The sequence below is a fragment of the Camarhynchus parvulus genome, chromosome 21 (assembly GCF_901933205.1).
Source record: "Camarhynchus parvulus chromosome 21, STF_HiC, whole genome shotgun sequence".
NCBI lineage: Eukaryota > Metazoa > Chordata > Aves > Passeriformes > Thraupidae > Camarhynchus > Camarhynchus parvulus.
Genome location: NC_044591.1, coordinates 6,120,415 through 6,143,359, shown reverse-complemented (window position 1 = coordinate 6,143,359; position 22,945 = coordinate 6,120,415). Strand labels below are relative to the sequence as shown.

General features: G+C 40.9%; 1 protein-coding gene across 1 annotated transcript; it reads right to left on the bottom strand.

Moving 5' to 3' along the window:
- Positions 1-1,153: 1,153 nt before the first annotated feature.
- SSU72 (SSU72 homolog, RNA polymerase II CTD phosphatase) lies at positions 1,154-21,870 on the bottom strand. Its single transcript, XM_030963869.1, has 5 exons — positions 21,712-21,870; positions 15,509-15,652; positions 5,147-5,286; positions 3,163-3,281; positions 1,154-1,935 (listed from the first exon to the last, which is right to left on the bottom strand). Exons 1-5 carry the CDS (start codon positions 21,789-21,791, stop codon positions 1,834-1,836), a joined length of 585 nt encoding a protein of 194 aa, XP_030819729.1. The 5' UTR covers positions 21,792-21,870; the 3' UTR covers positions 1,154-1,833.
- Positions 21,871-22,945: the final 1,075 nt, after the last annotated feature.

Genomic DNA, 22,945 nt, shown 5'->3' with positions numbered 1-22,945 from the left:
ACAGGACCAGAAAAACAAACTCTGCAAACCTCACCACAACTGCTGCTCCACATCCCCTTGGAGAATTCCTCTTTTAACTATTAAATAACCCAAAAACCCCAGCACAGCTTATTTTGGGTTATTAAAGATTGACAGGATCCAAATAATGATAAAAAGTTTAACAAATAAATGTGATGCAGTGACCCATTTGGAGACAGGACAGGACCAGGACAACAAACTCTGCAAACCTCACCACAACTGCCGCTCCACATCCCCTTGCAGAATTCCTGTTTTAACTACAAAACAGCCCAAAAAACCCCAGCACAGGTAATTTTGGGTTATTAAAGATTCCCAGCCCCAAATGTGATGCAGTGACCCATTTGGAGACGGGACAGGACCAGGACAACAAACTCTGCAAACCTCACCACAACTCCTCCTCCAGCTCCCCATCCCCGTGCAGAATTCCTATTTTAACTATTAAATAACCCAAAAAACGCCAGCAAAGGTGATTTTGGGTTATTAAAGATTCCCAGCCCCAAATGTGATGCAGTGACCCATCTGGAGAGAGGCCAGCAAGGCTCTGAGCTGGCACAGGGCTGAGTTTCAGAGCACAGCCAAGCCCCAGGAGTGCAGAGGTTTCACTGAGGGCTTGACTCAAACCTCAGCAGCTGCAGCTGCCAAGAAGGATTTTTATAATTTATTAGAATTACAATCATTATTATCACAATTAATTATTGTGATTGTTGTGTTAATCCCAATTAATATTATACTTGTTATTTAATATTAGTTCTTATAACTTTATTTATTATAATTTTAATAATATTATAAAAATTATTCTATCATTTTTGTTATATTTTTCTATTATTTATTATAATTTTAACATATATTAATATAGAATGTATATATTATTTCTATATAATTATATTTATTATATTCTATATATTATATAAATTGAATATAATAGATAAAATCTATATATTCTATTTATTGTATAATATAAATTTATATATTATATATTTTATAAATTATATATAATATATAAATTTAAATTATTTAAAATCAAATTATAGATATTATAATATATATATAATTATATATATATTATATATAACAATAAATTATTACAAAATTTATTGTCAAAGATTATTACTGTGATCCCACCTAATCACAACTTTAAATTATTTCTATTGACAGGAGCTTGCCCCCAATTCCCTAAATCCAGTTAAAGCCTCACAATCTCATTTACCTCACCCAATATTCCATATTTTACCCCAAAAAGAACAGCCACACTTCCTGAATTTCTATTCTGAAACCAGACAAACTTAAAGGTTTTTTCATTTTTATTGGATGCTTCCAACTTTATAGCTAATAATATACAGATATTCAGTTTTTCCACTGTTCCATTCACATCCTCACAGAGTTCAGCCATTCTGTCACATTGAAATAAAATAAAATTAAAAAAAAAAAAAGCACAACTGAAATATAATAAATCAAATAAATCCAAAGGCTGGAAAAATACATTATAAATTTATATTCAAGAAACATTCTCTTTATAATTAAAAACCTACTTGTAACAATTAAAGTAGGATTTAAAGAAAAAAACTTGATTTGAATTTTTAAATAGGTGGCTTTTGTGTATAATTTTAATTTTATATGTACAAGCCCAACCAGTATCTCTGCCTACCTGTGACAGAATACCTGAAAAAAAAACCCAAAAAAAGACACTGAAAAGGAGTTTTTAAACAAACAAACAAACAAAAAAAGATCCATATTCATGTTCCAAAATACAGTATAATCAGAACTTGAAACACATGCTCCCCTCATCTGGGTTAAGGCCTAAGAGACAGAGGTGCTTTAATAAAAGCAGACAGTATGAAGAAAAGTCCTTCCACTTTTCTCTTCAAATTCCTGTAACAGCTCATCTATTTCATTTTCCATGTCTTCTGTGTGCTGGATCTGGAAGAGAAAAAAAGTCTGAGCAAGCAAACTCCAAGGGTTTGATGGTTACAAAACTCCAATAATCCCATTTTTTGGCGGTTTGCTGGGAAATCTCACTGGGCAAGATGCACCCAACTGCACTTGACTGAGATTCCCAGCATTGCCAAGTTTCTGATTTTTTGAGATTCCCAAAGGCACAGATATCCTGGTTTTATTGATCACTCCCAAAGGCACAGATATTCTGATTTTACTGAGATTCCCAAAGGCACAGATATTCGGATTTTATTGATCATTCCCAACTGATTAGACATTCTGTTTTTATAGAACAGATTCTGTTTTTATAGAACAGATATCCTGTTTTTATTGATCATTCCCAAAGGCATAGATATTCTGATTTTACTGAGATTCCCAAAGGCACTGATATTCTATTTTTATTGAGATTCCCAAAGGCACAGATATTCTGTTTTTGTAGAACAGATATTCTGTTTTTACTGATCATTCCCAAAGGCACAGATATTCTATTTCCATTCATCATTCCCAAATGATTAGAAATTCTGTTTTTATAGAATAGATTCTGTATTTATAGAACAGATTTCTGGTTTTATTGATCATTCCCAAAGGCACAGATATTCTGATTTTACTGAGATTCCCAAAGGCACAGATATTCTGATTTTATTGAGATTCCCAATGGCACAGATATTCTGATTTTACTGAGATTCCCAAAGGCACAGATATTCTGATTTTATTGAGATTCCCAATGGCACAGATATTCTGATTTTATTGAGATTCCCAATGGCACAGATATTCTGATTTTACTGAGATTCCCAAATGATCAGACATGTTTTTCAGGTGGATATTACTGTCCACTCTACAGTTGTCCAGTCTCTGAATGGAATGAGGACTTTACTGAGCAGCAGTGAAATCCTGAAGTCTAGGAACCCCCCAAACACAAGGCAGGAGAATGTGGAAATTTGCAATTTGATGTGGATTTTAATGGAACAACTGCAAAATGCAGGAGTTTTCTGGAGCAGGAAGAAAAGGCAATTCATGGCAGCCCCAGGATTGGAGTCAGACTCATCATTCCTGTCTTCATCAGGGAACCCCACAGATACAAGGCAGGAGAATGTGGAAATTTGCACTTTGACGTGGATTTTACAAACAGCTGCAAACGCAGGAGGAGTTTTCTGGAGCAGCAAGCCAAGGGCACGAGTGGCAGCCCCAGGAGGGGTGATTTGCTGTACTCACACACTGGCAGAGCTCACAGATGAGGAAAGCCCCCAGCGTGGCCTCCTCGTGGTTGTCCTGGATGTCCACGTTGATGACGTGCACGGGCTGACACGTCTCCTGCTCCCTGGAGTTTAAATCTGGATAAAACAAAGCACAGCAGCAAAAGTTGGGGTGGAATGGGGTCGTATTTTACATAAAAAAGTAATAAGTAGTAAGTAAAAAAGTTATTAATAATAAGATTTTTAAAAATACATAGGTGTTGTCACATTCAAATTTTCCAAAGTATATTTTAGAATTTATTCTATATTTTCTTAATAATAACTTCTATATATTTTATATTATTTCTATATTTTATATTATATATTACATATTTCATAAACACAAATATATTGTGTAGATATCTCTATTAAGATATTTTACTATATATTGTTACTCATTTTATATTATTATTTTATTTTACAAAAATAAAAAGAATTTTAATTAATAAATATATATTTTGGTATCTACTTAAAATATATATTTTATAATATATTTCAATATATTATATGATATATTATATAATACTATACTATATTATACTATACTATACTATACTATATTATATTGTACTATATTATTATATATTTTATATTTTTATATATTATAGTTTATATTTATATTAGTATATAATATATATTATATTATATTATATTATATTATATTATATTATATTATATTATATTATATTATATTATATTATATTATATTATATTATATTATATTATATTATATTATATTATATTATATATTTTATATGTTATAGTCTATATTATATTCTATATAGTGTATATTATATTTTCTATTTTCTATTATATTTTCTATTACATTTTATATTATATTGTATATCATACTTGTATATATTATATAATATATTTTTTATATTATTGTCTTAATAATCCCTTTTATTTCAAAACAACAAGAGGTGGGTTTTGAAAACCTAGGAACTCAGATTTGTGAAATGCTCATGGCAGTTTATTTTCCCTGCTCAAAACAATTTATTGCTCCTCTTACTCTGACAATCTTTAAAGATCGAGAATCTTGTAAGTGAACAAGGATTTTGGGCTTCCTCACCTGGAATGTTTTAACTGCTAATTTTTTAAAAAAAGCACTGGAATATGAATTTTACAGCACATGAAGTATTATAAAAGAGCAGGAACATGGAATTTATAATACATGGAATAATGTAGAAGAGCAAGAACGTGGATTTTACAATACATGAAGTATTGCAGAAGAGCAGGACCATGGATTTTACAGTATATAAAATATTGTAAAAGAGCAGGAACTATTAATACAACTGGCTTCTCAGAATAATGGAACCATGAGGAAGACCTCTTACTTCCTCCTCAAAGAACCCCCTGACCCATCTCAGAGCCCACCAACCCAATTAAAGAGGGAAATTGGGCAGCTCAGCTAATTATAATACACTGTAATTATAATTCAAAGTGGGGCCAGGCAATAATGATGTATCTGAATATGTAAAACCTGTTTGGATAAACACAGAGCAGCAGTTTGTGACTTTTTTATATTTCTTTGGGAGGTCACTCCCCACGTGTCCAGCACTGTAATAATTAACCCCTCTTGTCAGCATTAATTAATTGCTGTCTGTGCTTCACTCCACTGCCCAGGTGTTTAATGGGAGAAACTGGTTGGGAATCCTGCAGGGAATGCAGCTCACATTTGTTTTCCCATCAGCTCATCCCCAGTTTGTTCAGTTTTTGAGCTCCATGAGCATTTCCAAACCAAACATGGAGTTTCTATCAATCTCCTTGCTGTGCACACACACTCTGAGGAGCTGCCAGCACCTTTTGGGGACAAGTGCTCACTTCTGTGAATAAATCTCCATCAATAACTGCAGCTCCTGTCCTCACTGCTGTTCCAGCAGTCTGGAGGTTTCCAGATTTTTTCAAGGAAGAGGGAAAAAAAACCCCAAAATTAATTTGATTTATCAGTTCAAGCTCCTTACCTTCTACTACTTGATCATAGACTCTTTCTTCACACGTTAGGATCAAATCAAAAACGTCTTTGCAGTTCTGGAATCTTTCTGGCCGTGGCTTGATTCTCTTATTTCTGTCCAACATGTGTAAAATTCCATTCTGTGTGTATCTGAAGTTGCTCGAGTTAAGTATCTTTACTTGAAGGAAAGTCATGGTTTTGAGCAAATGAGCAGCACAAGGTAAATTATTGATTTCTCTTTAAAATAAAATATTTTGTTCGCAAATCTACAAATCAGTGACCACTCAAGAGATTCCTAAGGTGTGACCCCCATCTTGCAGCTGCTTTTTAGAGCTTTAAAAGGCTCTCAGAATTTTTCTTGGGAAATTATTTTTATATCCATAAATATGTGACCCCTCCAACCTTTTTTTTTTTTTAAGAAATTTTAAGAAATTTAAGAAATATTTTGAAGAAAAAAATTCCTGTTCTGTGAGCAGGATGTCCTACATTCCTCCCAGCCACTGCTCCTCACTCTTCCAAGGCCACCCCGAGATGTTTCAGGGGTTTCAGGCACAAAGCCTCACCTGGAAATGGGAATTTCTGCAACTGAAACTCCAAAGGAAACCAAAGAAACCACAGAATCACATCCCATAAAAATATCCTGAGCTGCATAAATGGGGAGGAATGAAGAAAAACACTGATTTTGTGCCTGTCAGAGCCTCATCACTGTGTGAAAGGAATCTGTGATGCTGCTTGGGAGATAAATTTATGCTGCTGCTGTCACCTTGAGGCTCTGATTTTACATCCTGCAGCCCCTTTTTTCAGGCAGGGTTCTCTAATCCCACTGCTTTCCACCTTTCTGGGATGTGCACTTCCATTGGGAGCACTCCAGCCTTGACTGTCACATAAATTCGCTGGCTGGAGTGAAACCAAACACCCTCTGAAGGGAAAGTTTGAGGGGGAAATTGGGAATATCAGGAAAATTTGGATTGAGAAAGCCTGGAAGGGGATGCAGCTCTGCCTGACTTGAGCACAGCTGTATTTTTAGCCATTTGAGGAGATTATTTTTACAATGTAACAGTAGAGATAACAGCCCGTAATTTCTTGAGATAACAGTTCTGAGAATAAAACCATTTCCAGCATTTGTAGCAATTTGTAAGAGGTCATCTGGGCTCATTTCCTTGCTGAAAAGGTGACAGACAGGTATTTCTTTTCAGAAAACACTCCTGCTATTTTTGGAACAAAGGACAAACAATTCCCTGCCTTCCTTTTAGCAGGAGCTCAAATTCTGCTGCCCAGATGCGCACCTGTGTGCTCACAGAGCTCCTGTGCAAGCAAACACCCTCCAAAGCTCCTCAATCCTTCAAGTGTTTAATTTAGATTAAAAATTAAACCCAGCTTTCTACCTGCAAGAGTCTACTACATGTTGGAAATAGATTCAGTTCCTCTGTGTGTCTGCCTCACTGCACTTCAACTCCTTGTAATTTCAATTTTGCACCACTAACTGAGTGCTGGGATGTTTATCACAATTAAATCTTGTCAATTAGCCTGACTTCTGCTGCATTGCTTTTCTCCACATCACTCCCAAGCCTTTTTTACTCTTTTTTCCCAAAAGGTTTCTCCTTATTTTCTTAAGGAATTGTCCTTCACAGCCCAAAGCTCTCACCAGCAGGAATTGCACACCAGCACCCCTGTGAATTTTCCTGGGGTTTGTCATGTTTGGAAAAAAAAAAAAAACAAAAAAAAAAAACCCACTTGGATGGAGGCATCTCAGACCTCTGGTTATTTGCAGAGCAGGAAAATGACTGCATTTTCAAAATACCATCTCCAAAATATCTGCCATTTCCAAAAGATGCCAACATCTGCCTGCTCAGTCGGAAGGGGAGCCCTCCCCGGGCTCTGCACTCCTCATTTCTACATCACTGCAGTTCAAGAGGGGGGGAAAAAATAATCCACAACATCCCACACACTTCTTTGGGTTCTCTTTTTTCCCTTTCTAGGATAAAATGTTGCTGGCATCTGTCCCCTCGCTTTCCTGAGTGAGCCTGGAGACAGAATTACGCAGATTCCCAAACCCACACAAGATTTCTGTTCCCAGCCCAGCTCTCTGCTGCCAACTTACAGCTATTTTTTATTTTTTATTTTTTCCAAGGGTCCATCTGCCTATAAAAGGAGACTGAGAGAAGCAGTGAAGATTTATGGTGCTTTCCTATTTGGTTGCCTGGAATCTTTTTTCACCTGGAAAAAGCCAGGAAGGGGGTGTGCACATTATTGATGTGCAGGGAAGGCTCTGCACATTCTTATTATTCCAAGGAATTTATTATTTATTAAATTTATTATTTATTAAATTAACAATAAGTTTATTGTTTATTAAATTTATTCTTTATTAAATTTATTGTTTATTAAATTTATTGTTTATTATTTATTAAATTTATTATTCCAAGGAATAATAAATAATCCAATTTTTTGCTCTTTGGGAGCTCAGGTGAATGAAGCTACAACAATTTATGAATGGTTTCCACCACACTGGCAGCTGTTGGGTCATTTAAACTTTTTGCTCTTTGGGAGTTCAGGTGAATGCAAATACAACAATTTATGAATGATTTCCACCACACTGGCAGCTGTTGGGTGATTTAAGTCAGGCTCTGCTTTGCTCCCAACAGATTTTAACTCCACTCTCCCTGTCCTGTGCATCCCTGCTCTTTTCAGGACTGAGTTTTCTCTGATTTTCTGTGCTGTCACATTTTTTAGCCCTGCCACGCTGAGGACACCAGAACTTGCCTACATTTCCCTTCACCTAACTCTTGGCAGAGTAAATCCACCACATTTCTACAGAGTCCAATTCAGATTTCACCTTTAATAGAATAACTGTGCTGAACAGTGGTGAATTTAGGCAGGAAGACTCAGCAGTGCAAAGGTTTGATATAAAAGGGAGATGTTGCAGCAGAAAATTTGGGTTTTTCCAACAAGCACAGCATTGCTGTTCATTCCCATGGAGAATTTCTGTTACTGACTGTGCATTCTCTCCTTTGGGCTCAGGTTATCCCATACTAGTGATGAGGATTTAAAAAAAAAAAAAAAAGTGTTTAGCTAAATCCTTAAAGCTTTCACTGCTTTTGCTACCCAAATTTAAAATTCCTGACATGGACACCAGAAATGCCTTTTACCATCCAATGGATGGGTCCCTGCTCCAGATATCTGGGTATCCCTCACCCCTCCAAATTTTATCATTATTTGTCACTGAACCAAAAATCACTTTTAGCCATGAGCACCAAGCTAGAGATGGCCAAGAGATCCAATCCTCTATCCTGTATGATTAAAAAAAAATTATTTTACTGATCCAGGTATTTCCTTTTAACTCCCATGTGAAGCTGAAGCTCACAAGTGATTTGAGCTGGAAGTGTTGGGGTATAGGAATTAATTCTACAGATTAATCTATTCATTATATAAAATTCCCATCCCTTGAAGGTCCAAGGGCAGGCTGGGTGGAGCTCTGGGCATCCTGGTCTATGCCAGCTGTTCCTGCCATAGACAGGGGTGGAATGAGGTAATATTTAAGGTCCCTTCCAACCCAGGCCATTCCTGAAAATATAAAAGCCAATTTATTAAACCTAACTGGGCAAATGATATTTGCTAAAATGTACATACCCGTTTTAGGGAAAAAAATATCTTTAAAGTAATGGCTGGCACCCAAAGCTTCTACATCTTCAAATAAATCTGATTATTTCCTTAAACACTGCATTTCTTCTTTGGGAAAAGCAGGAGCAGAGCAGAGTGCTTCTCCCCAGAGCACGAGTCTCTTTTCCATATCATCCTTATTTATTTTTTAGTATCTGCATTATAAACAGAACACCTCGTGGTAAAGTTTGTCTAGGAACTGGGTAATTCCTTAAGTGAAATGTGTGAGGGGGGTGAGGCTGCCCAAGCATCTTCCACCTTCAGAATCAGCTCCTTTCAGAGGGAATGAAAGCCTGGAATGGGCACAGGCACCACAAATTCCCACTGTCCAGGCACAGTGGTTATGGCTGCAGTGCCTGCCTTCACTCCACGCCCAGGGAACACAATGCCTGCGCTTGGGAACGGAAACTGGGCAGTTTGGAACAAAGCAGAGATTGTGCACAAGTCTTTTGTTGGTTCTTAAATTAATAAAGTCTTAATGCTGAACCATTCTATTGGATTCAAGTGGAAACAGAGCAGAAATCAGGAAAAAAATCCTAATGCAATGCCTGTCCTTTGGAATTGAAACTAGTTTAGAACAAACCAGAGATTGTTCACAAGTCTTTTGTTGGTCCTTAAATTAATAAAGTCTTAATGCTGAACCATTCTACTGGATTGAAATAGAAACAGAACAGAAATAAAAAAAAATTCCTAATGCAATGCCTGTCCTTTGGAACGGAACCTGAGCAGTTTGGAACAAACCAGAGATTTGCACAAGTCTTCTGGTGTTCTTTAACTTGATAAAGTCCTAAGCTGAACCATTCTATTGGATTCAAGTGAAAACAGAGCAGGGTGAGGTGGGATATTAAGAAAAAATCCCTCATACAATGCCTTTGGAATGGAAACTGGGCAGTCTGGAACAAACTAGAGATTTGCACAAGTCTTTTGCTGTTCCTTAACTTGATAAAAGTCTTAAGCTGAACCATTCTATTGGATTCAAGTGAAAACAGAGCAGGGTGAGGTGGGATATTAAGAAAAAATCCCTAATACAATGCCTGTCCTTTGGAACTGAAACTGCAGTTTAGAGCAAACCAGAGATTGTTCACAAGTCTTTTGCTGGTCTCTGAATTGATAAAATCTTAATGCTGAACCATTTTATTGAATTCAAATGGAAACAGAGCAGGGTGAGATGGGATATTAGGAAAAAATTCCTCCCTGTGAGGGTGGGCAGGCCCTGCACAGGCTGCCCAGAGAAGCTGTGGCTGCCCTGGAGGTGTTCCAGGCCAGGCTGGATGGGGCTTGGAGCAGCCTGGGACAGAGGAAGATGCCCCTGCCATGGCACAGGATGAGCTTTAAGGTCCCTTCCAACCCAAACCAGTGTGGGATTCTAAAACATGCCATCCAAAACGATCAGGAAGATGTTAAGCTGGGCTCCATGACATTTCTGCACCATTTGTGCCTGCATGAACGAGCTGCAAAAAAACTGCATTGTTTTTCCTAGTGAAGGACAAGCCCCCAGCATTTGTAACCCATGAGCTGCAAGGATAAATCCAATTGCTCCTAGGAGCTAGTCCAAATATAAATTACCACAAATAAATGACCACAAATATAAATAACTACAAATATAAATAACCATGTGCCAGTCTAGCTGAGCCCAAAGCTGAGGGGTCTGTCCTCACACATCAATGAAGGCAGAAAATACCTCGAGTTTAGCCCTGAGCTCAAGTGCCAGACAAGAATTTCTCAGTGCTGAGCACCTCAAGCTGTATTTGGGGTGAGACTGGACAGCTCCAGCTGCCAGAGGGAAAAGAGAGGGAGTCATGGCCAAGGCCAGGGGCAAAGAGTGGAGAAGGGATGTCACAGATGCACTGCAAGGGTGACAAGATGACTCGAGGATGTGGCACTGGTCTGTGCCATCAAACAGCTGAGCCTGCACCTCATCCAAGTGGAAATTCAAGAGTTTGGTTTGGATTGCTGAGATCCAGAGTGTTTGATCACCTGGCAGTGAGTGACACGGAGATGTCACTGCTGCAGTCACTGCAAGGAGCAGCAGGTGAGGGACAGGGCTCAGGGGTCACACAGCACCTGGGGCTGCTCCCTCAGCTCTGGGAAGCTGTGCCAGGTTCCAGAGAGGATCAGCAGATGCAGGACTGGGAGGGGAGAAGTGTTTTGAGGAGAAATCTGAGGGAAAGCATGAATGATCCCCTTGCCCAGCAAACAGGGGATGCACCAGCATTTCCAAACTGCCTTTGGTGCTGCCACCCTCATGCTGTGAAACTCAGAATTCCCAGTTACAGCTGAAGGCACCTCAGAGCAAAGCACAAACCCTAAATCGATTAAAAACCATTTAATTGAGCACATTTGGGAAACCTGAGAATACAATCAAGAGACTGTGGGACCACTTGGCTCCAGGAGCCTGCAGAGAATGCAGCACGCTGTGTGAGGTGTGCAGGAAACATTCCTGGCCTGCAATCAATGCCAGTTTAAGGAATTACAGTTGGAATGAAAATGGGAATTGGTTTGGAATAAAGAAAAAAGAAGTATAAGCATCCCTAATGTTGGCACAGAAGTTTTGTGTCCATGGGAGGGAACTTCAAGGCAAGAAGCATCGACTGTCACTTCACTCCCTCCCTCAAACTGGGATGAAAGCGCCAAAGAATGAAATCACTGCAGCTCTAAATGGGTTTTACAAAAATCATCAGCCTCAGACTGGATCCTCCAGTCAGAATTCCTCAGAGCAGGTTTGGGACTCACCTTGGATAAGGAATAAACCTTTCAGAGCACCCAGAAGAGACAGGATGGCAGAGGGTGTTTTATGTTGTTGAAAAGCATTTGCTATTAGATCCGAGTCTGGAGTTTCTGCCATGTCCCACAGCTCAAACAATATTTAAATAATATATATCCAGCTCATATATTTTTAATAATTTGATGTATTTCCTTTTTAATGTGAATGAAGCCAAGATTAAAGGCAGCGTGATCACAAGGCAGATGAAGAAGTGCTGAAAATCTGCTGCCTTTGAAAGGCCCAAGATTTTGTGAAGCATTTTACAACCCTTCATGGAGAAAAAGGGATTGGAACGCAGCCTGTGGCTGGAAGAGAGTTGATTTGCAGAAACGTGCCTCTCAGAAGCCTGTTTAATCCAGTTTAAACATTTCTTTCCACCCTCATCCCTTCTCTCTGTTTCTAGGAGCACTGAAGTGCTTTGTAAGACATGGTGAGAAAGAAAATGAGACTTGTACTGCTCTGCTTTTGGAAGAATTTTGCCACTGACACCCAGGCCATGATTTCAACTATTTTTAACTCTTGCAAGGTTAGGCTTAAAAAAAAAGAAGAAAATACCCAAATCTAACAAAAAACAATTAGAAAAAATCCCTCAACAGATGAAACATTTTAAAGTGGCTTCCAGAGACACTGCCCCCCTGGAATGACAGCTCAGGAGAGAAGCTAACAAGTGCTCAGCAGCTCAAAATCCATGAAGAAAAACCAGATGAAAATCAATGTAAGATAAAGACATGCACGAAGAGCTTACCTGAAGCAGAATTTAGGTCAGTTACTCCTCAAGACTGAGCTACACATAAAATATCACATGGGCATCCAACTTCAACAGGAGCTCACAGAGTTACAGCTAGATCCCAGCACCAAGATCAGCAATACTTTTGGGGTTTTTTTTTGACAGAAAAGAATCAATGTCTTCAAGGGAGATGCAGAGTTCTTCTTAATTTCTGGAATTTTCCTCCTAACTGAAGCAGCTTTAGGAACTTCTTCAGGACACGTTTTCCACCCTCCCCTCAATTTTATAACCTCATGGAGCTAAGGAGCTAAAACTGGAATCCTGTCTGAAGTCAGGGAGGACAAATTAAGAGAGGAGGTAAAAAATGTCAGGAGCAGAGTAGGAGGCCAAGATTGCAGGGTAAGTGCAGGCTGCCTAGAAATCCTAATTAAAAATACCCCCCCATCTGTGAAAATCATCTTTAATGTGAGGGTCACAGACACAGCAGTGTGGAGGAAAGGAAAGGAATGAGCCATGGAGTTACTCACATTGCTAAAGAACCCAGGAGCAATTCCTGCAGAATTTTGCCCAAATTTCCACTTGAACAGCTCCTATCCCTGGGCACAACATCAACTGCTGATGAAGATTTAAACTGAGTTTAAATTTAAACTGTTTAGCAAGTTTCACTCTTGACTAGTTTCTGCCTTCACTTGAAGGCAAAGCTCACCAGCAGTTTTTGCTCTATTTTTGTTTCAGCTTTAAGGTCACCACCACAGAATTAGAATTAAGTCCTCAAACCCCTTCAGAAAGTTTTAAGGGGCAAAGTAATGATAAAGACAAATAATCCTAATGTGGAGAAGGCGGGTTACATATGCAAATATAAGGTGGAAGATGAGAACTACAGACCATGGCTGTGCCTCTCTCAAACCAGAAGCAGAATTCTCTATTGTTGTCCTAGAAATAACAGAGGAATGTTTTAAAAAGCAACATTCAGAACATTGTTAAATGGTTTTGGGGCAGTCCTTCACTGGGGCTCAGGGAATTTAAATGCTACATACAAGGTGGTGAATGAGAACTACAGACCATGGCTGTGCCTCCCTAAAATTAGGAGCAGAACTCTCTATTGTTGTCCTAGAAATAACAGAGGAATGTTTTAAAAAGTAACATTCAGAACATTGTCAAATGGTTTTGGGGCAGTCCTCCACTGGGGCTCAGGGAATTGAAATGTTACATTCTAAAAACTCAATGGGAGATGCTGATACTTATTTTAACTCGAAGTTTTAACTGCCACATCTTAAAAGGCTTTGAAGTGCTTCCATTTTAGATCTACTGTAACCACCTACTCAACTGAATCTGTATTCCTGGCTCCATTAATCCCCTATTCCTGTGCTGCTGAAATTCAATATATGCCTTCAAGGTATGAGAGGCTGTGCTCTATATTTCACTAATTAACTGCAATGAAGGTGCTTTTCATCCCTGCAGAGTGGGTTTTTAATTGTTGTTCCCCCTCCTCACAAGTGAACAGCAGAGGTTCAGTGCATCTCTTCTCTCTAACCTTGCTCTCAGTGAGGTCCAGCAGTGCAGCTGCTCGTTTTTGGTTGGAGCTTCCTGAAGCTGGGGTTGTTTATTTGGGCAGAGGATGTTTCCTCACAGCCACAGTGGCACTGAGCAAGGAGAGCACTCAACCCTCAGGTGTCTCCTCACTGGGATACGGGAACAAGCAGAGTGCTGGCAGCAAGACTCAAAATTTCAGAGTACAGATGATGAAAGCAAGGCTGGGAAACACAATAATCAGCTCAATCATATGGAAGCCCCCCTCCTTTTGTACCCCCATCCCAACCACACTCCAAGCCCACAGGTAATTCCCATCCCCTCTCTGAAGTTATGCTCACCCAACAGAACTGAGAGCCCCTGGGACACATAAAAACTATTCCACAAGTCGCTGATGAGAGCAGGTCTGGTTTTGGGTAAAGCCTTTACCCTCAAAACCCACTTCTGGAAATGGAGTTGCTTTCTGTGCTGCCAGTCTTCAGTCTGAAAACCTTAAATTATCTGAGAATCAAAAAAGCAAAGTCACAGAGGTATTTGCTGGTGCCCTATTTCCCTTGCAGTGGCTTTTGTTTAAAGCTCCTTTATCCTGAGAAAAGGTTTAACTGTTACACTGCAAATATATTTGGGGAACACAGCAAGGCATGGAGCAGAACCACAGTGGTGACTCCAAATCATGCTGAGAGGGGGGAACAGGTTGGCTTCCTGTTGTTTTGGTTTTTTCTTAAGTACTGCCACATTCAGCACAGCAGCAGTGAAGAATTCAAAAAGGAAATCTCAAGTCGTTGGTGCTTGTTAAAATTCATTCTCAGTTCAAGGGATTTTCTTTTAAGCAGTTCTTTTAATCAGGATATGGATATGGCATACCTCATTAAGATGGGCTTGCAAGGTTTTCCTTTTCTCTATAGGCAGAGGGATTAAAAAAAATCAAATAAACCAGCACATCACATGTGATATATTAAGACTGCATCCTACATTTTGAACTTTAAAAAAAAAGGATCCTTGTTGAAAAAACATCTAGAATGAGTTCCCCAAGTTTTGTTTGTGGGTTTTCTTATTAAAAAGAATCAACTTTAAAGACAGGTACTTTAAAACAATGCAGCTGGGACATTTTTAGTAGTGTGCCTAACCCTGACCACCTTTGCTTTCCAGGATTAAATGTCACTGGGCCCTCCTCTGTCCATTCTTTATAATCAACTACAGAGTTATTTTTCCTTGGTGCACAGAGCAAATCACATATCACAAAATCCTCAGTGAGAAGGGTGAGCTCTTTAATGAAAGGCATCCTCTCTCCCAGAGAAAGTATTCTGTAAGCCTTACCTGGCAGTTTGTCTGAGCTAAATACAACATTAAAGTCCAGGTGGTCGCTCTTCCCAAATCCAAACTCAGGACAGTCTTTGCACTGAGAAGGATCCACAGTGCAGGGGAGGCAATGGACAATCTGAGGGTACTGATGTGTTCATTCAAGAGCTAAACATGGTAACACACTACAAAAGAGCATTTGGGATGTGTGTAACAATTTACAAGGGAGCATTAGAGGCCCACTGTTAAAAAAAAAAAAACCTCCTATAAACTTAAAATCATTTAAAGTTCGCCAGCCAAGCAACTCTAAGAGATTCTTAATGCCAAATAATGAATTACACCTTTCAAGGATGAACCACACTGGATTTTTTAAAGAGGCCATGCCACAGGGATACAGTTCTTTGTCTTTCCTAAGCAGATCATTGTACATCTGATCATATGTTGTTTTGAAGTCATAAACATTTGGCTTGTCCGGGGCTGGTCCTGGCAGTTTCACGTGAGTCCCTGTGCCAAAGGATCGGACGCTGAATCCTCGTTTGCTGAAAGACACAAGGAAGGGGGAGGAGACAATTAGACTGCATGGACTTGGAAATTAAAGTGCTGAAGAACATTAAAATGAATTTTAAAAACACCTCTCAGCCAGGAGCAGTTGAACAACCAAACTGCCTGAAGTTCCCAATGTGTATTTTCCTTGCAGTCACAATCTACACTCACACAGCATTTCAAGGGAAGCACCTCTATTTGACAGGAATTTTCTTACAATTATGGTACAGAGCTATTTGGAAATGTCATTTGTGCTTTCCTTTTGTGTTTTCCTTTTGCATCCTGGATTTGCACCAAAGCCCTTCTGTATTCATGACAACACAGCCGAAGATGGTTTTCTCTTGATACAAATGAGTAACTGTACTGCTGATCAATACTTAAGTGTCCTGCTGAGACTCCTGGCCTGACTGAATTATTCTTCTCACTTTGTTGCCCAAAGTGTAATTTAATTAGCCCAGGACAAACATTTGTGTGCCTGAAAACCACACAGTGCAATTACCTTTACATGAGTGGGGCAGATGTTTTGCTGGCTGCTCTCTAAAACTCTTGGCTAAACCAGGAATTACTTCATTCCATTCTTATGAACAACTACTACAGTTTAAAAAGAGGCAGGAACCTGCTTGTCTTTAGGAGTAATGCCAAAATGTTCTTGCTGATTAACTGAGATACTCAAAACTCAACGCTTCCCTCAGTAGTATTTAAAAAATACAGCAATCTATGGAATAATGGGACAAAAAAGAGATTTTCTGATGGTGTAAAGGACAAAGTGACATGGTAAAATAGTGTCGCTATTTAAAGTATTTAAAAAATAGTACTATATTAAGTATATAAAAATATAAAGTATTTTAAAAAGAGAGTATTTAAAAAATACAGCAATCTGTGGAATAATGGGACAAAAACGAGATTTTCTAGTGGTCGAAAGACAAAGTTACATGGCAAATTAGTGTTGCTATCACCATTTGGGTCTGTAATGACAACATAACTAAAAACAGCAAGACCAGGAGTTGATCTATTTCTTTAAGGACTCACTCTTTCAGCTTGAATGATTTTAGCAGAGACTGAATGGAGTGAACAATGTTGAAACAAAAATCAAGTGAACACCCCCACACCCCCAGAAATAACCCCAAATCTGCAGTGCTCTCCTCTGAGGGGAGTGAGCAGAACTGGGAGCCAGTACAAGAGCTGGCCCCAGGCTCCCTGGTCTGCATATCCAGGGAAATTCAGCAGAAAACACCAACCCCAAATTGTCTGTTTGCCTTCAAAGGCGTCCCCAAAGTGACCCCAAATGCTTCTGGGCAGAGACTGTGATCACCTCCTGCCCCAGCCTCAAACACAGCTCTGAAACCACCAACACTTATTTCCCTCAGCTCCTCCTACAGGAACACAGCCTCTCCTTTCCCTTTTCTTGTTTCCCCACACTTTTTTCCTCCAGCAACTATTTATAGGTGCCTATTTCTGTAAACAGACCAGAAACATGAGGATTTTTTTGCTTCTTTCTGCAGGACTGGTGACTGAGAACGGATACAAGTGGAAAAAAGTGCAATTTTTTGTCCCTCCCAGCCCTCCATCACATGTAACTGGTGCAGTTATGAGTCACTGTTCATTTATTTTCCCTGCAATACTTGAAGATTCAAGTTTTGATTCTGCTGCTTCTACTGGATGTGGAGAGAGTCATAATATGTACAGAAGAAATTGCAGTGCTAAAAAATTCATGTTTCAATTTGGTCTTTTCTTCTATGGTTTCATTTTCTTTCTCTTTGGAACAGGATAACACACATTAAAACCTCCACCTCTAATTGCTGTAGATGTCCCTGAAGTTTGCATGATCTCATATAAAACAAATCTGAAATCTTTGACCTTCAACACATCAAAAATTTGTGCCTCCAAGGCCCATGACCCATTTAAAATGACCCATTCCTTGAATAGCTGGAATATGAGTTCCTCACATGGAATTTCATGTTTTGTACCTTGGTGAGTGGCAGTGTCAGTTTTTACACAATTTATGCCCCAGGTACAATAAAATATTCTAAAAACATTTCTTGCAACAACTGGGGCACAGGAGAGGAAAAATGCCTGCAGAGAGCCATTAGTCAGGAGCTTTTATTAAATATTATTCTTTTATTAAATAGTTGGACACATCCAGTGTAGTGAATCATCAAGTGTTTGTGGAAATGAAAAATGTAAAAATGAACAATTCCTACATGACAATGGGTTGGTTTTGACCTGGTAAAACGACCCAGAAGATGGCAAAAAAATGAGCTTTGGCACAAAAAGTGAAGAGTAAGGCAGACTAACAGATTATCTTCTGAAAATGTGGAGCTTAAACTTTAACAGGCTAATAATGACCTTATTTCAGGGAGTTGTTTCTATTAATACTATTAAGGCTGATGTGGATAAACTCCAATTTAAGGACAGAGTGAGTCAGTGCCCAGATCTCACCCCTCAGTCCACAGGGTCACTCAAGAGCCCCTGAGCACCTCCCCTAAAGGATCTCAAGAGTTCACTGAAAATAATTCTGAAATCAAAAACCAACCTGGACTGCACTGACTGGGACCACTGGAAATAATTATAATAATTTGTGCAGCTTGAGCCATCAACTTCTGTCCACACCTTTCTTTTATTTCACTGTTATTTGGGGATCTCACACATTCTTATTAAATAGAATTTAATTAAATCTTCTTTTCAGTTGATTGTATGTTCCTTTCCAATGGCTGTAGGAAATATTGCTAAATATTAAAGTAAATGTTATAAATCCTGCAGTGCCACTGCACTCAGAGTGGTGAAGGAGCTCAGGGCACAAATTATTAATTTTACCACATCCCTTTCCACAAGAGGTAGCAGGAAAATAACCAGCAACCTTTGTAGGTTACTTAAAAAATACCTTATGCCACCAATCAATATAAAAAAACATCCCCCAAAACAAGCCCACACTGCTAATAGCAGGACTAAAGCACTGTTAACTCACTTTGAATACTAACAACTTGTAATTTGCATTATCACTACTAAGCTGCCAAATAAAGTGTGCTTTAAAATAAAAATGTGAAAATGTCTCCTTCTGGGGGGGGGGTATTAATCTGGGATTTCTTAAATTAGGCAATACAGATGTCAATACCTCCCTGCATTTTGGGGCTGACAGGAGAGAAGCTGTGAGTACCAACTTCTGGCAACAGCACAGGTGCAATTTAAGTTCTCTTACACCTCAATGTTGAACTACAGGTCAACACCAATATGAAAAGGAAATTTTTGCAACAGAGGTTGCAATATTTGAATTTCCCTGCCACTAAGATTTCATGTTCATACTCTTTAATTTCCTGAAGGTTAGTTTTCTACAACAAGGAATATGTGGCAGAAGTGTGTATCAGCATCTTAGAACTTTTTATTGCCGGTAAGTGACACAGAGAACTTGAACTCAGTAACTTCCTTCCAAAGCCATCAGGGCACTACAAAGCAAACAGAAATGTGGAAGTTGCTGCATAAAAAAGTTTGGCTGTAAGAGATTTACCCTTCTGCCTTCCTCCTCTGAGGGAGAGCCATGGCCTGAGTCTGCATGCTCTATGACAAAATATAAAATAAAAGATAAAATCATCTATAGAATATGCTGGTTTTGGCTGGGGTAGAGTTAATTTTTGCCCCAGCAGCTGCGGTGTGGATTCGTGTTTGCAACAGGGGATGTTTTTGTTATTGCTGTGCAGGGCTCACAGAGCAGCCAGGCCAGCTCTGCTTCTCACCTCACCCCACCCCAGCAGAGCCGGCAAAATCAAATAACACACGGTGAGTAAAACCTGACCCAGGGCGGGGTTAAACACAGCCTGCTGACAGCTTTAAGGAGGGCCCGTGGCTTTCTGACAGCTCTTCCTGCTCCCTTGGCTTCCTCCGCCCTGTGCTGATGGCTCTGACTCTATCAACAAACTCCAGACAGCCCTTCAGGCTGAATTCTGCTGGAAAACTGGAACAAAGTGTTTAAAACTTGGTTAATTACAAAATACGCAAGCACACGCTGGACCCCAGACTTTGTTTTCCAGCAGCACAAAGAATTTGTGTTGTTTAAAGTCTTGTCATCCACTAACAAAATAGCTTAAAATTTCGTAATTCCTCAGCTTCTTCTGCTGGAAAATTAGAACAAAGTGTTTAAAACTTGGTTAATTACAAAATACGCAAGCACAGGCTGAATGCTGGACCCCAGACTTTGTTTTCCAGCAGGACACAGAATATGTCTTGTTTGAAGTCTTGTTCATCCACTAACAAAATACCTTAAAGCTTTGAAATTTTGTAATTTTCCAGCTTCTTCTGCTGGGAAATTGGAACAAAGTGTTTAAAACGTGGCTAATTACAAAATACGCAAGCACACGCTGAATGCTGGACCCCAGACTTTGTTTTCCAGCAGCACAAAGAATTTGTGTCTTTGAAAGTCTTGTCACCCACTAACAAAATACCTTAAAATTTCGTAATTCTTCAGCTTCTTCCTCTTTTAATCATGTGTTCTTTCCAACTGCATTGCAACACACTGCCCTGAAGGGGTGAGGCAGCCTGGCTTGGAGCCAATACAGACATTTCCCTCAAGTTTACAGCAAATGGGCTGTTATTTCCTTTGCTTTGCCATTTGTGCTACTGCTGCTTTAACTACAAAAGGCGTTAATAAAATGAAACGTTTTCTAAATACCGTTTTGTTACTTTTAAATTCAAATCTTGAGGGAGCACAGACTTTTAAAAACCACCCCTGCCACGTTTGGCAAACATCCGTCACACCGGAAGTGATTTATTTCTGCAAAAACACGGGGGAAGGAAAAGGCCAGACATCAGAAGTAAATTTAACTTTGTCCTCCACACTCAGCTTTCAATTCCAGCATTATTAGAGGAAAAACAATGTCCTGTTTTCACAGATAACATCCGATGCCAAGGGTGAGCGTGAAGTGCATGAAATGCTGTCACAGTAAGATGGCTGCCACACCAAATGCTTCTATTATTTATTCCTTCCAAAGCTTTTATTTTTATTTACATGTAGCACACAGCTTACACACAGTTGTTTTGCTCATTATGCCATCAACGTGTATTTCTAGTGTGAATGTTTCTTTGCATAACTTTAATAATAAACATCCTTATCACGTTCCTGCAGTGCAAAGGGAAGATTTAGGGACACGATTTCAGGCAGATCAGGTCTCTCCCGTCCATCTGTCTGTCCCAAGCCTCCCATCTCACCTCCGCAGCCAAACTGAGAGCAATGGGAGTCCTAAACAGATTAACATTCATAATCTCAAAGACATTTAGCACTCTGAACCGAATGTTCTGGTTCTCCTGTGTGAGGAAAGGGCTCCCTTTCAGGGCTCAGTTTTCACAGAGTGTTAAAGGGTGGAAATGGACCTTAAAACCCAACCCATGGGCAGGGACACTTTCCACCATCCCAGGATGCTCCAAGCCCCATCTAACCTTGCCTTGGACACTGCCAGAGATGGGACAGCCACAATCTCCCTGGGCCAGCATCTCACCACACTAAAAAAAAATTATTCCTAACATCTAACCTAAATTTCCCCTCTTTCACTCTGTACCTATTACACCTTGGCCTATCACTCCAGCTCTTGATGAAGAGTCCCTATCCAGCTTCCCTGTGGGGCCTTTACAGATAGACCAAGGGAAAAAAAAGAAAGAAAAAAAAAAACCAACACAAAAACCAGGAAAAAAGGGAACATTTAAGTTTCCACACGGCGAGACACAGGCCCTGCCCCACCCAAGTGCCCGGCCCGTGTTTCCAGCGCTGGGGCCACAGCTCCGTCAGGGAGGGCCGGGACTCCACCGCGGCCTGGAGCGGGGCGCGGAGGAGACGAGATAAAAACGGGTAAAAGGCGGATAAAAAGGGGGTGAAAAGGGCATACAAACAGGATGGCAGCGAGGTGAAAAGCGGGTACAAGCGGGATGAAGGCAGAGTAAAGGCAAAGTGCTGCCCCGCAACCACAGGCCTGCCGGGCCGGGCGCGGGCCCCACAGCACGGCCCCATCCACCCGCGCCTCCCTGACAGCGGAGCGCCGGCCGCACGGGCGGTGAAGCGGGCAGCAGCGGTTACCTGAGGATGTTGTGCGCCTCCATGCTGCGGTTCTGGTTGCTGGAGCACACCACGGCCACGCGGAGCGGCGCGGACGGCATGACGGGCACGGCGCTGGGGCTGCCCGCGCCTCCCTCCCTCCCGGCCGCCGCTCCACAAAATGGCGGCGGCAGCGCGGCGGGCGGGGACGGGACGTGTCAGCAGGGCCCCGGCGCGGCCAACCGCGGCACGGCGCGGGGGAGGCGGAGCGGCCGCGGCCGCCGGGAGGGGAGTGCCGGGGAAGGCAGCGGAGGGTGCTGGGCGAGGGTGAGCGGAGCGCGAACTGCTGGCGAGCTGTGGGAAGCCTCGGGCGCAGCGTGGAGGGAGAGGGTTGTGCCGCCTCACCCCCGAGGGCGATAAATAAATATTAAAAAAATTATATTTTTGTAGATGTGATATCGATAGATAGATAATTATATATTTATAAGGTATTGGTGCTCAGAGGAGGAGGAGCGTGAGGGTTTGTTCAGCCTGGAGGGGGCTGGCCTCATTAAAATGTACAACTTCGTGAAGAGGAGGGACAGGCACTGATCTCTGTGGGGACCAGGGATGGGACCCTGGGAATGGCTGGAGCTGTGTCAGGAGAGGTTTACGTTGGATTTTGGGAAATGTTTTTCTCCCAGAGGGTTCTGGCTCCTCAGGGAATGGTCCCAGCCCCAAGAGCTCCAGGAGGGTTTGGACAATGCCCTCAGGGATGCACAGGGTGGGATTTTGGGGTGTCTGGGCAGGGTGAGGGGCTTGGACTCTGATCCTTGTGGGTCTCCTCCAGCTCAGGGTGTTCCATGGCTGTAAAGCTTCTCCTTCACCTCATCCAGGGCAGGGAACGGGGCTGGCGAAGTGTTTGGAGCCCCAGAGGAGGCTGAGGGAGCTGGGAAGGGGCTCAGCCTGGAGAAAAGGAGGCTCAGGGGGGACCCTGTGGTTCTGCAGAACTCCTGACAGGAGGGGACAGCCGAGGGGGATCGGGATTTCTGACATGAGGGGATTGGGATTTCTGACATGAGGGGATCGGGGTTTCTGACATGAGGGGACAGCCAGAGGGGATCGGATTTCTGACATGAGGGATTGGATTTCTGACATGAGGGGATCGGAATTTCTGACATGAGGGGACAGCCAAGGGGGATCAGGATTTCTGACATGAGGGCATTGAGATTTCTGACATGAGGGGATCGGGATTTCTGACATGAGGGGGCAGCCGAGGGGCATCAGGATTTCTGAC

Excerpts from the sequence above, each read along its gene's own strand:
- SSU72 (XM_030963869.1), bottom strand. The coding sequence starts at position 21,791 with ATGCCGTCCGCGCCGCTCCGCGTGGCCGTGGTGTGCTCCAGCAACCAG. Across the intron at positions 15,653-21,711 it reads GAGGCGCACAACATCCTCAG|CAAACGAGGATTCAGCGTCC; the intron begins GTAACCGCTGCT and ends TGTGTCTTTCAG. Across the intron at positions 3,282-5,146 it reads CTATGATCAAGTAGTAGAAG|ATTTAAACTCCAGGGAGCAG; the intron begins GTAAGGAGCTTG and ends TGTTTTATCCAG.